At 38.2% G+C, this 15,000-nt stretch overlaps 1 protein-coding gene across 1 annotated transcript in view; it reads right to left on the reverse strand.

Moving 5' to 3' along the window:
- Positions 1 to 4,505: 4,505 nt before the first annotated feature.
- Positions 4,506 to 15,000, reverse strand: part of LOC114556766 (sialoadhesin-like) — a 15,915-nt gene continuing 5,420 nt past the window's right edge. The window contains exons 4-6 of the mRNA XM_028579804.1: positions 14,713 to 14,800; positions 13,923 to 14,004; positions 4,506 to 4,562 (exon numbers count right to left, since the gene is read on the reverse strand). Of these exons, the coding sequence (XP_028435605.1) occupies positions 4,506 to 4,562; positions 13,923 to 14,004; positions 14,713 to 14,800 (227 nt within the window). The remainder of the gene's footprint in view (positions 4,563 to 13,922; positions 14,005 to 14,712; positions 14,801 to 15,000) is intronic.

The raw sequence follows: 15,000 nt of genomic DNA on the forward strand, positions 1-15,000 counted from the left end.
TACACACAGACACACAGACACAGACAGACACACACAGCACACACACACAAACACACACACACACACACACACACACAGACACACACAAATGACATATTATCATACACACACACACACACACACTACATACACACACACACACATACACACACACACACACACACACCTAACATATTACACACACACACACACACATTATTATTAATCTACACACACACACACACACACACACACACACACACACACACACACACACACAGATACACACACAGAGACACACAGACACACACAGACAGAGACACACACAGACACACACATAAACACACACACACACACACACACACACAGACACACACAACACAGACACACACACACACACACACACTACACACACACACAGACAGACACACACAGAGACACACAGACACACACACACACACACACACACACACACACACACAGACGCACACACAGAGAACACAGACACACACACACACACACACACACAGACACACACACACACACACACACACACACACACACAGACACACACACAATACACAAATACACACACATACACCTACACACACATACACACACACACAGAGTCTGTGCATTACAGTTTCACAGAACTTTTAAAGAGAAAGATTAACAAAGTACTTTTTACTTAAGTGCTGTACTTTTGGTACTTTACCTGAGCATATCCATGTTCTGCTACTTTGTACATCTCAGAGAGAAATATCTTACTATACTGCACACTGTACACAGTATGCCACAGGCCAAAAGTTTGGACACACTCATTTAATGTCTTTCTTTATTTTCATGACTATTTATAGGGATCACTGAAGGCATCAAAACTATGAATGAACATATGAATTATGTACTTAACAAAAGTGTGAGATAACTGAAAACATGTCTTATATTTTGGAGCCCTCAAAAGTAGCCACCCTTGCTTTTTTGATAACTCTGCAAACCCCTTGGTGTCCTCTCAATGAGCTTCATGAGGTAGTCACCTGAAATGGTTTTCCACCTTCACAGGTGCTTTGTCAGGGTTAATTAGTGGAATTATTTCCTTTATTAATAAAAAGCAAAGGGTGGCTACTTTGAGGAATCTAAAATAATATAAGACGTTTTCAGTTATTTCACACTTTTTTGTTAAGTTCATAATTCCATATGTGTTCATTCATAGTTTGATGCCTTCAGTGAGAATCTACAATGTAACAGTCATGAAAAATAAAAAGGAAACACATTGAATGAGAAGGTGTGTCCAAACTTTGGCCTCTACTGTATGTGTATCTGACAACTGGATGATGATGCCTGTTTTGACTAAATCCACTGAACTTGGTTGGTGGATGGGCAGTGGCAGAGAACTCATCAAAATATTTAGAGAACCTCTACAACGCTTAGATAACTCACCACAACTTTAGAGAACTCATCACAATGTTTAAAGAACTCATCACAACGTTTAGAGAACTCATCACAACGCTTAGAGAACTCATCACAATGTTTAAAGAACTCATCACAACGTTTAGAGAACTCATCACAATGTTTAAAGAACTCATCACAACGTTTAGAGAACTCATCAATGCTTAGATAATCCTCACCACAACGTTTAGAGAACTCATCACAACGTTTAGAGAACCCATCACAATGTTTAAAGAACTCATCACAACGTTTAGAGAACTCATCACAATGTTTAAAGAACTCACGTTAGAGAACCCATCACAACGCTTAGATAACTCACCACAACGTTTAGAGAACTCATCACAACGTTTAGAGAACTCACCATGCCGTTTAGAGAACTCAGCACAACGCTTAGAGAACTCATCACAACGTTTAGATAACTCCATCACAATGTTTAGAGAACTCATCACAACATTTAGAGAACTCATCACAATGTTTAGAGAACTCATCACAATGTTTAGAGAACTCATCACAACGTTTAGAGAACTCATCACAATGTTTAGAGAACTCACCACAACGCTTAGAGAACTCACCGCCGTTTAGAGAACTCAGCACAACGTTTAGAGAACTCATCACAACGTTTAGAGAACTCCTCACAACATTTAGAGAACTCATCACAACGTTTAGATAACTCATCACAACGCTTAGAGAACTCATCACAACGTTTAGATAACTCACCACAACGTTTAGAGAACTCATCACAATGTTTAAAGAACTCATCACAACGTTTAGAGAACTCATCACAATGTTTAAAGAACTCATCACAACGTTTAGAGAACTCATCGCTTAGATAACTCACCACAACGTTTAGAGAACTCATCAAAACGTTTAGAGAACTCATCACAATGTTTAAAGAACTCATCATAACGTTTAGAGAACTCATCACAATGTTTAAAAGAACTCATCACAACTTTTAGAGAACTCATCACAACGTTTAGATAACTCCTGTATGTGTATCTGGACAGCTGGATGATGATGTCGTTGTTTTGATTAAATCCACTGAACTTGGTTGGTGGATGGGCGGTAGCAGAAAACTCATCACAACATTTAGAGAACTCTCTACAACGCTAGATAACTCACCACAACGTTTAGAGAACTCATCACAACGTTTAGAGAACTCATCACAATGTTTAGATAACTCACCACAACGTTTAGAGAACTCATCACAATGTTTAAAGAACTCATCACAACGTTTAGAGAACTCATCACAATGTTTAAAGAACTCATCACAACGTTTAGAGAACTCATCACGTTTAGATAACTCACCACAACGTTTAGAGAACTCATCTGGCGTTTAGAGAACTCATCACAATGTTTAAAGAACTCATCACAACGTTTAGAGAACTCATCACAATGTTTAAAGAACTCATCACATTTAGAACTCATCACAACGTTTAGATAACTCACCACAACGTTTAGAGAACTCACCATGCCGTTTAGAGAACTCAGCACAACGTTTAGAGAACTCATCACAACGTTTAGATAACTCATCACAACGTTTAGAGAACTCATCACAACATTTAGAGAACTCGTCACAATGTTTAGAGAACTCATCACGTTAGAGAACTCATCACAACGTTTAGAGAACTCATCACAATGTTTAAAGAACTCATCACAACGTTTAGAGAACTCATCACAATGTTTAAAGAACTCATCACAACGTTTAGAGAACTCATCACGTTTAGATAACTCACCACAACGTTTAGAGAACTCATCAAAACGTTTAGAGAACTCATCACAATGTTTAAAGAACTCATCACAACGTTTAGAGAACTCATCACAATGTTTAAAGAACTCATCACAACGTTTTAGAGAACTCATCACAACGTTTAGATAACTCCTGTATGTGTATCTGACAGCTGGATGATGATGTCGTTGTTTTGATTAAATCCACTGAACTTGGTTGGTGGATGGGCAGTGGCAGAAAACTCATCACAACATTTAGAGAACTCTACAACGTTTAGATAACTCACCACAACGTTTAGAGAACTCATCACAACGTTTAGAGAACTCATCACAATGTTTAGATAACTCACCACAACGTTTAGAGAACTCATCACAATGTTTAAAGAACTCATCACAACGTTTAGAGAACTCATCACAATGTTTAAAGAACTCATCACAACGTTTAGAGAACTCATCACGTTTAGATAACTCACCACAACGTTTAGAGAACTCATCACAACGTTTAGAGAACTCATCACAATGTTTAAAAGAACTCATCACAACGTTTAGAGAACTCATCACAATGTTTAAAGAACTCATCACATTTAGAGAACTCATCACAACGTTTAGATAACTCACCACAACGTTTAGAGAACTCACCATGCCGTTTAGAGAACTCAGCACAACGTTTAGAGAACTCATCACAACGTTTAGATAACTCATCACAACGTTTAGAGAACTCATCACAACATTTAGAGAACTCGTCACAATGTTTAGAGAACTCATCACGTTTAGAGAACTCATCACAACGTTTAGAGAACTCATCACGTTTAGAGAACTCATCACAATGTTTAGAGAACTCATCACAACGTTTAGAGAACTCACCACGCGTTTAGAGAACTCAGCACAACGTTTAGAGAACTCATCACAACGTTTAGATAACTCATCACAACGTTTAGAGAACCCCCAAGACCTACATCACCCCACGTTAGTACACTCCTGTGTGTGTCTGTGTGTGTGAGTGTGTCTGTGTGTGTGAGTGTGTGTGTGTGTGTGTCTGTGTGTGTGTGTGTGTGTCTGTGTGTGTGTGTGTGTGTGTGTATGTCTGTGTGTGTGTGTCTGTGTTTGTGTGTGTCTGTGTCTGTGTGTGTGAGTGTGTTTGTTTCTGTCTGACAAAACAAAAGTAACACAGGACTTTGACCCAGGAGACCAAGTTCAGGTCCCGCTTTGAAAAGAAAAGGAAACAGTTTTTCAAAGTGTGTATGTGTGGAAGCACCAGAGAACCAAAATAACACCCCAAATCACCAGAAAAAGTGATGTTTTTTCATAATACGGGCACTTTAATGTGACTCCCTGAGTCTGAATCTGTTGGTCAGCTATGAGGCATGACAGTGGAGGTTAGAGACACTCACCGCCTCCTCCTCGCCGTCTTCCTGGAAGGTCAGAGGTCAGCAAGAGAGCGACACACGTGTTTCCCAAACTGAGGAAACACGGCCGACAGTACACGCCTGTAAAAACAAAAGCAGCAGCTCGTAAAAGAAGACGAGAGCTGGAACAACACGTGGAGCACAGGATGTGGAGGACTGACTGTCACAGAGCTGCTTCATCGTCTTCATGTGTGACAACATTAAGGAGCTCAGTTTGGACTCCAGGCTAACATGATCATTCTGTGATGTTAAGACCAGTCACCAGTGGCCCGGTTAGTTCAGTTGGTAGATATATGGTAGATAGATACACATATACAGAGGTTTACTTCTCGATGCATGCAGCGGCCAGAGGTTCGACTCCTACCTTCGGCCCTTTGGTGCATGTGATTCACTCTTCTCTTTCTCCCCTTTCATGTTTTCACCTGTGGAAATACAGGCCTAAAATCCCCAAAAATACAAGTCACCAGAAGAAAGAAAAGGTCAGAAACACTAGTTAAAATTTATTTATAAAAGTTGTTTTAGGCCCATTACATTAAAGCGCCCATTTTATGCTCATTTTCAGGGTCATAACTGTATTTTAAGGTTGTACCAGAATAGGTTTACGTGGTTTAATTTCAAAAAAACACCATATTTTAGTTGTACTGCACAGCTCTCTCTCACTGCTGCAGATCCTTTTTTTTCACCTGGTTTCTGTTTTTATCTACAGAAACTTTTCATCTTCTTCTTCTGTACTATCTTTGATTGCACTCGCACATGCTCAGTAGCTCAGATGTAGATCATGTCAGCTAGCTTACTCTAGAGACAGTAAAAAAAGCCTGTTTCTCCACCTTCAGTCAGTTACAAGGCAGGATCAGCTGGGAGACTTCTTCTAAACCAGGGAGCACATGGAAGTAGTTCTTTTGTAGATTATGGTGAACTTGTGTGTGTTGTAGCAGTGCTTTGCTATTGAGAACAACGTAGCATGCTAGCGTTAGCATGCTAACGCTAACGCTACGAGCTAACGGTTGTGGTTAGCCAGCTCAGCCGATTTTGAACAGCTCACCAGGAGACTGAAGGCAGGATACATTCAGAAACGGTATCTCACTCAGAACACCATGGATGGATTTATTTCAAAGTGTGTATGTGTGTGGAAGCACCAGAGACACAAAAGAACACCCCAAATCACCAGAAAAAGTGATTTTTTCATAATATGGGCACTTTAAGAACAGATATACGTACGTTACAACCTCTGAATCCGACAACATGTTTTCGTAATTATAGCTGTGAAAAGTAAAGCACTTTCACCCAAGAAACAGGTGTTCATGTCCTGGAAGAAGTTAAGGAGAAAACACAAGACTTTCACCCAGGAAACAGGTGTTCATGTCCTGGAAGAAGTTAAGGAGAAAACACAAGACTTTCACCCAGGAAACAGGTGTTCATGTCCTGAAGAAGTTAAGGAGAAAACACAAGACTTTCACCCAGGAAACAGGTGTTCATGTCCTGCAGAAGTTAAGGAGAAAACACAAGACTTTCACCCAGGAAACAGGTGTTCATGTCCTGGAAGAAGTTAAGGAGAAAACACAAGACTTTCACCCAGGAAACAGGTGTTCATGTCCTGAAGAAGTTAAGGAGAAAACACAAGACTTTCACCCAGGAAACTTGTGTTTTTTTCTACATATACATTAACTGACCACTGCTCTGAATCGAAGCTGTCATAATCATACCATTCAAGGATTAGGCTACTAATCATTTGCACAAATTAATAATTGTACTCTTTGCCTTAAAAGTAAGCAGAAGATAATGTTACTCAGGAAATTTACCATGAAGATCAATTTTCTATAACGCTAGAATATGAAGTGTAAATATCTCTTTCACTCTGTTCCTCTCTCTGTTTCTCACGGGCTACAATATAAATTTCCTAAGTCATATTAACTTCCACTGCTCGCTTTTAATGCAAAGTGTACAACTGTTCGTTTTTGCAAATGACAAGTGAAACATTGAATGGTTTCATTTAAGAGCAGTAGTTCATAAATGTATATTTTTAGACTATCATTCAGTCAGTCCGCTATTATCTGCCATGCTTTTTCTCGCGTGTTTTATTTTTTTTATAGAGGACGAGTTTCTTTCTCTACATATTATATGCCTTGCTCCCTAATATACTGTATGGACATAAAAAATAAAGACACTGAATAAATTGGACTAAAATCTAGAAACTATAAAGATAATAAAGTGATAAATTCCATGCACACTGTAAACATGAATGGAACAGAGTATATTCATCAGTTATTTCCCCCCAGCAAAATATAAGGTCAAAAACCATTAAGGTGTCCTCTCCCTGTTGTTACATGAATGTACAGTAGCCTACATCACTAGATAGTTATTGGTCCAGTGAACTAAGACTATAATTTGGGAGGATTGTACAATAAGGATATGTTCTTAAAATTGTTCAATCCTCCCAAATTATAGTCCCAGTTTACTGGACATCACAAATTGTGTGCTAAGAATTCCAAATAAAATGCACATGGAAGAGGAATAAACATGATCCTTATTGTTAAAGAATAATAATAAAAAAATTCTCAACTAAAATAATTCAAGGTGCATTGGTCAACTATAGAAATGTAAAGAATTGTATGCTTTCCCCTTAGTAACAGACTTCATTTAAAACACATTTGAAATGTTATCAGCCATTTCTAATTATCTCAACAACTGCCATAATATATCCATCAAACTTCTAACAACAATATGAACAGCAGTCTTCATACAGCAATATAACCGTAACAATGACTGTCACATGAATAATTATAAAAAAATAATGGTCACAACTTTAACTAATAACAGTACTTAAATAAACAGCAATATGTACCTGTTGTATTTTAATCCAGGCTGATAACAATAAAGTGAAACCACTGCTGGGTGATCAGAAAAGGCTCCAGGATTAAATAAATCCTGGCTGTTAGCCTGGTCAGGGACAGGCTAGCTGTTAGCCTGGCTGTTAGCCTGGTCAGGAGCAGGCTAGCTGTTATTGTACTAGAGCATCTGACTAGACAGGTGTCTGCCTTTCAGGATCCTTTGCAGTTCGCATATAGGAAAGGTGTGGGGGTAGATGATGCACTATTATATATGGTTCACAATATTTACAGTCATCTTGAAACTACTGCCAGTTCCGTTAGGATAATGTTTTTTGACTTTTCGAGTGCTTTTAATACTATACAGCCTCATATTTTAGCTAGTAAATTAATTGATTTTAAATTGCATAATACCACTATTGCCTGGATTTTAGATGACCTTTTAGCACGACCACAGTTTGTTAGGATTGGTAACAAACATTCTGATACCATTCTAACTAATACTGGAGCACCTCAGGGCACAGTTTTATCTCCCTTTTTATTTTCTCTTTATACTGCTGACTACAGGCATAGTCAGCCATCTTGTTGGGTACAAAAATTCTCGGATGACACTGCTTTAGTGGGTTTACTTAATCAGGGTGATGATCTTGCCTACAGAAGAGAGGTGCAGTCTTTTTACACCTGGTGTGAGTCTAACTTTATGAAACTGAACGTAGGAAAGACCAAAGAACTTCTTATTGATTTTAGGAAGAAAAAAGAGAAGGTCCTTCCAGTTACAATTAATGGGCAGTTGATTGAAATTGTGCAGTCATATAAATTCTTAGGTATATACCTGGACGAAAAATTAAACTGGAAGGAGAATACGAATGTCCTAATGAAGAAGGCTCAGTCGAGATTGTTCTTTTTGAGAAAACTTAGATCATTCAACATCAGCACAAAGCTCTTAAATGTTTTTATCAAGGGATTTTGGCTAGCGTACTTTTTTTATGCTGTACTGTGCTGGGGAGGCAGTATATCTGTTGAGGACAAAAATAGGATAAACAAGTTAATCAAGAGAGCTGGTTCAGTTATTGGTCTTAACCAGGATGTACTGGAGGTTATTGTAGAGAAGAGGATTAGTTCAAAACTAAAAATTGTCCTGCTTTTTGAAGGGCATCCATTACACCCTCTGTTCAAAGGACTCCGAAGCTCTTTCAGTGAGCGATTGGTAATGCCTCGGTGCTCTAGTGAGCGCATGAGAAGGTCTTTTGTTCCCGCTGCGGTTAGATTTTATAACCTACACTGTTAACCGTTGGATATTATTTTTGTCTTTTATAATTTATTTATTTATTTATTGTCTCCTTATCACGGTCTATTGGTCTACTAGTCCAGAATTATTTGTTTGTTTATTTGTTTTTTAGTTGTACATTGTGTTCGATTGCTGTATGGTTGGTGGCAAACCAGTTTCCCTATCGGGATTAATAAAGTTTTTTCAATTCAATTCAATTCAATTTCAATTCAATTCAATTAGCCTGGCTGTTAGCCTGGTCAGGGACAGGCTAGCTGTTAGCCTGGCTGTTAGCCTGGTCAGGGACAGGCTAGCTGTTAGCCTGGCTGTTAGCCTGGTCAGGAGCAGGCTAGCTGTTAGCCTGGCTGTTAGCCTGGTCAGGAGCAGGCTAGCTGTTAGCCTGGCTGTTAGCCTGGTCAGGAGCAGGCTAGCTGTACAGAATAAATCTCCATGGTAATTTATGTGCCTCCACTTTTGTGAAACCGAGTCAAGGCTAAATTGAGCTAGGATAACTGGGAAATCCCGGCTTAATCCCTTATCCTGGTTTTGTGAAACAGGCCCCTGGACTCCCTTGGTTCATTTTTGTGTTTTGATTAATAAATCCTCGAGCTCAACCCTTCTCCTGCCTGCCTGCCTCTCCCTACATTCGGGTCCTTTAATCCCCTGAATCGTAACAATATATTTGTTTTTCAGCATCTTTTTCACATTTTTATCAGCCTCTTTGTTTCCTTTAATGCCTATATGAGCTGGAACCCAACACAACTGAATAATGATTCCAAGGTTCCTGAGATGTAATAGTAAATATTTTATTTCAATAATCAAATCTTCCCTTGATGAGTGACCTGTATCTACGCTATCAATAGCTGCCATGGAATCTGTACAGATTACAGCTCTCAATGGTTTAACCTCTTCAACCCACCTATAAGAGCTGTAATTATCCAGGTCATCTCAATACAGTATACAGATAGAACATTATTTAACCTATATCCATCTCTTTTGTTAAATTCTGGAATATATATCCAAATCATCATGGCCAAACAGTTCAATTTTTGTTTCGTCAGACCACAGGACATGTCTCCAGAAATTAAGATTTTTGTCCCCATGTGCAGCTGCAAACTGCAGTCTGGCTTTTTTATGGTAGTTTTGAAGTAATGGCTTTCTTCTCCCAGAGTAACATTTTAGCTCATAGTGGTACAGGACTCGTTTACTGTGGATAATGACACTGTCTTACCAGTTTCAGCTAGCATCTTCACAAGGTCTTTTGCTGTTGTCCTGGGATTGATTCGCACATTTCGCACCAAAAACTTTCCTCTCTGGGACTCAGAATCCGTCTCCTTCCTGAGCTGTATGATGGTTGTACATTCCCATGTTTTTATACTTGCGTATTATTGTCTCAACAGATGAACGTGGGACCTTCAGGCATCTGGAAGTTGCACCTAAGGATGAGCCACACTTGTGGAGGTCCACAATTCTTTTCCTGATGTCTTGGTTGATTTCTCTTGATTTTCCCATGATGTCAAAGAAAGAGGCTCTGTGTTTGAGGTGTGTCTTTACATGCATCCATAGTTCTGTCAAGAGGAGTGGGCCAAAGTTCCAGCAAACTATTGTAGAAAGCTTGTGGAAGGATACCCAAAACGTTTGGACCAAGTCAAACAGTTTCAGGGGAAATTCTACCAAATACTAAGGAAGTGTGTGTATACTTCTGACTTTGATTAAAGTGATAAAAAAAACATAAAAATTCTCCCTCGCTCGATTCTGACATTTAACAAATGCAAAAAATATGTTAATATGTATTGATCTAAAACAGAAAAAGTTTACTCTGATTTAATGTATGACAGTAAAGAAATAAATGTTTTTGTGGGTTTTTTTTTTTTTTTAAGTGTATGTAAATATCTGGTTTCAACTGTATGTACATCAAAGACTGCTTATCTGCTCCCCAACACTGTCCAGTGATCATCCTCATTAGATTTAGAACCTTTTTACATTTTGTTTCAATATGCTCTATATATGATGTTTCCATGTATGTCTTTCATCCAACCACATCCCCAAATATTTAAATGTATTCTCTCTTTCAATCGATTGATTGTACAACATAACGTTATAACTTCCTGGGATCTTCTTTCTGGTAAAGAACATAACCTTTTTTTTAGGTCTGGAAAACTTAAATCCCCAATCTATACCCCATTGTTCTATTACTTGTAAATCTCTTTGAACAGCTGTGGTTATGTATGATATGTTGCGTTCCCTTTTTCCATATGACAGCATCATCTGCATACAACAACACTTCATTCCTTTCCCCTAATTTCTCAAATATGTCATTTACCATAATATTGAATAATATGGGACTAATAACACTTCCTTGGGGAATTCCACTTTCAACCATAAACTCTTTACTTATTCCATTACCAACTTTGACCCTAATTGTACATTGTGACAGAAAGTCTAGTATATAATTATAAATTCTCCCACTGATTCCCATTTCATCTAATTTAATTAACAGACCCTCTCTCCACATACAGTAGTATCATAAGCTTTTTCAATATCTAAAAACACTGCTACCATGACCTCTTTCATAACTTCTGTCTTCTATGTTTCATTGCTGAGCTTTACTAAAGCATCACTAGTTGATTTACTTTTTCTGAACCCTGTTTGATATTTTTTTAATGGACATTTATATTTAAGAACGTAATTTAAACGCACCACTACTACCATTAGTCTGTCTGTCTGTCTGTCATGTTTTCTATCTGTGAATGTGCAGGGATGATGTCACACATGAACACAGTGTGCGTTTGTGTGTGCGTGCACCATTACGCTTCAGTAATAATCAACATCAACATCCCAGTTCCAACAGGATTGTCCCATCATGCAACACTGTGGGGACATCAACTTTATTGTCCATTAGATTTGCATAAAATGGAAATGTGTTTTTGGCTTTGTCATAATATAATATAAACACACACCATAGACAACAATACAGAGCAATTGTGCATATAATAAGTGCATTAAATAAATTTTTAATAATTTCATTCTAAATGTAAATAAAAGAGCTGGTGGGTTTCACTTGTTCAAATAGTTTTATTTTTAAAGGAGAAATTAACATAATATTATAGCTGAATCATAACTTTTCATCAAGACACACACACACACACACACAGACACACACACACACACACACACACACAGACACACAGACACACAGACACACATACAGACACATGCACACACACACACACACACACACACACACAGACACACATACAGACACATGCACACAGACACACATGCACACACACACACAAATTTTAAATTTAAAAACCTTTTCTTTCATTTTTCATTTAAATGAAAACATGAATGAAAAAAGTTGATCTGCCTAATCATGGTGTGGTTTGTCTTCTGATGGTGCTGTCTACAGCGTTTGTAGATGATGGAGTCCTCCACCTTCTCCTCCGTTCTGAAAATGAATAAATATCAAACAGAAGAAGAGTTTATTTATTTTATCTTTATTTAAGCTTTATTTAACCAGGTAGACCGTTGAGAACAGGTTCTCATTTGCAACGGCGACCTGGCCAAGAAAAAAAAGCATAAGCGTGCAAGACAACAAATAGTTTCACATTCAATACAGTACAAGAATACAGAATACAATAGACTACATAACATACAGATTAAGTAGGGTTACAAAGCAGGCGCAAAGTGAGGTGTAAGTAAGTCGATGGATGTGATATGGTAATAACACAAAATACATGAATAGACCGACGGCTGAAATGTAGTAAAGAGTCAGTATACAGTCATCAGAGAGAGGAAGAAAAACCTTCATATGATTCAGCATCAAAACTCTGCATCCTCCACTACTTCAGTGACATGTGAATGCTTAAGTTTAGTATTTTTTTAAAGGGTAACTTTTTCACTTTTTCAACCTGGACTCTCTGTCTCCATGTTTGTGTGTCTGATGTGAACAACAATCTCTGGAACTGGTTCCGAATTAAACAAGAAACCCTACAGGACTAATGTTCAGCATCAGTTAGAGTCCACTAAAAGTTCTGTTGTTGCTGCTGACAGACTCAGATTATTATTCTAAGTGTCTGACAACATTATGGGATGGATCCCTACAGAGATAGACCTTTTAGTTAAAGAGTAAGATCCTTTTAGTTTAACATGAAACAGCCCCGAAATCACCATCACCAAACTCCACCAGACTCCATGTAAATAATCAGGACTTTTAGCGTGTATAGAGCCAGCATATCTCCACCAGACTCCATGTAAATAATCAGGACTTTTTAGTGTGTATAGAGCCAGCATATCTCCACCAGACTCCATGTAAATAATCAGGACTTTTAGTGTGTATAGAGCCAGCATATCTCCACCAGACTCCATGTAAATAATCAGGACTTTTAGCGTGTATAGAGCCAGCATATCTCCACCAGACTCCATGTAAATAATCAGGACTTTTAGTGTGTATAGAGCCAGCATATCTCCACCAGACTCCATGTAAATAATCAGGACTTTTAGCGTGTATAGAGCCAGCATATCTCCACCAGACTCCATGTAAATAATCAGGACTTTTAGCATGTATAGAGCCAGCATATCTCCACCAGACTCCATGTAAATAATCAGGATTTTTAGCATGTATAGAGCCAGCATATCTCCACCAGACTCCATGTAAATAATCAGGACTTTTAGCATGTATAGAGCCAGCATATCTCCACCAGACTCCATGTAAATAATCAGGACTTTTAGCATGTATAGAGCCAGCATATCTCCACCAGACTCCATGTAAATAATCAGGATTTTTAGCATGTATAGAGCCAGCATATCTCCACCAGACTCCATGTAAATAATCAGGACTTTTAGCGTGTATAGAGCCAGCATATCTCCACATGTAAATAGCGGTTGTTAATCACACGTCAAAAGCTTTAGTGCTGTAAAGGGAATTTGAGTTAACTTGTTATTATTGCATTAATTTTTTACAGCCATACTTTATATTTCAAAACAATAACATTGGGTTACAGATGGACAACGTTTGAGTGCAAAGGGTAATAAATATGGAATGATTAATATAATCTGAGCTGTATAACAAAGACAAAGAGACAGATTTATTACAGTTTTTTACGATAGTTTACATACTATAATAAAAATTTCCATACAATTTGCAAAATTCTACTCCAATGAGCAAAACACCTCCACAGATTTGCACAACATTACACTCAATGTCTGCTTCACCCTTTATGCAAAACATTAGACACAGTGATTTGTAAACCTCTACACACATTTCCACACCTTAGACACAGATAAGGATTGTGAGGTCACTTCCTTGTCATTACAAAGCCCCAGACTGCCAATGACCACACCAATGAATGAACTGGATAAAACACATCCACCAGGTGTGGGAGCACACATGTGCTAATTTGAAAACGCAGCACTCAGGTGTGCCAGACGGAGAGATGATGAATAGTTACAGTATTCTTGTTGCTTTTACAGTAGTTCTTCTTCAGAGTCAAAGTGTATATACTTCATGCAGTAATTTTTATTTATCTACAGATTGTATTTGTTTCATTGATTTAATTGTTGGTTGATTACTGTAACTGATTATGGTAAGAAATACTCTAAGTATTGAAATAAATACTTACATATTCAGGCTGCAACACCAGTGTTGTGCAGTGCTTGGTAAGTTTATAGTAGGCCTATTTGTGTACATTCTCCCTATATCTCAAACTGATCATGAAGAATGTTGTGGGTTTGTCACTATTTTTTTGTCATCTAAATTTTCCCTTACATAACAATGTCTGGCCAAAAATCTCACACATGCTATTTCCTAAAATTGGTTCATTTATTTATCACAGCAGTGTGAAACTGGCTGCAATAGTGTCTGATCATTGAGGACTGTGTTGGTTAAATAAAAACTAATGTGTATAATGTGTATATGTTTTGACTGAAGTGTGTCATTTTGCAAACAATCTAGGAATTATGCAAATTGAGGGTGGTGTTTGGATAATTGTGATTATATTTTGAAAAAAAGAACCCGGTTTTCAAAATTGCGTGTAAACAATTGAACAAAACTGTAAACTACCTTTTGATGACGCAAGCGACCAGAACAACAGCGAAGAGAACCAGCAGGACCCCGACCACCAGACGAACGATCAGAAGCAGACCTCCTCCTGCAGAACACATCAGACATTATCAGGAGACACTGGTGAGATTACATAGACTAGAAATCTAGACCACCCTAGTGGCAGCTAATGTAATCTGCAGCCAGGGTCAGTCTACCAACTCTCCGTTGGCTTGCGAGCTGGAAAAACCAAACTCTAGTCGGACCAATCACATCGAGTATAGAGCCGGTGGGCGGGGCTTATGGCTG

This window comes from Perca flavescens, chromosome 6 (assembly GCF_004354835.1).
Source record: "Perca flavescens isolate YP-PL-M2 chromosome 6, PFLA_1.0, whole genome shotgun sequence".
NCBI lineage: Eukaryota > Metazoa > Chordata > Actinopteri > Perciformes > Percidae > Perca > Perca flavescens.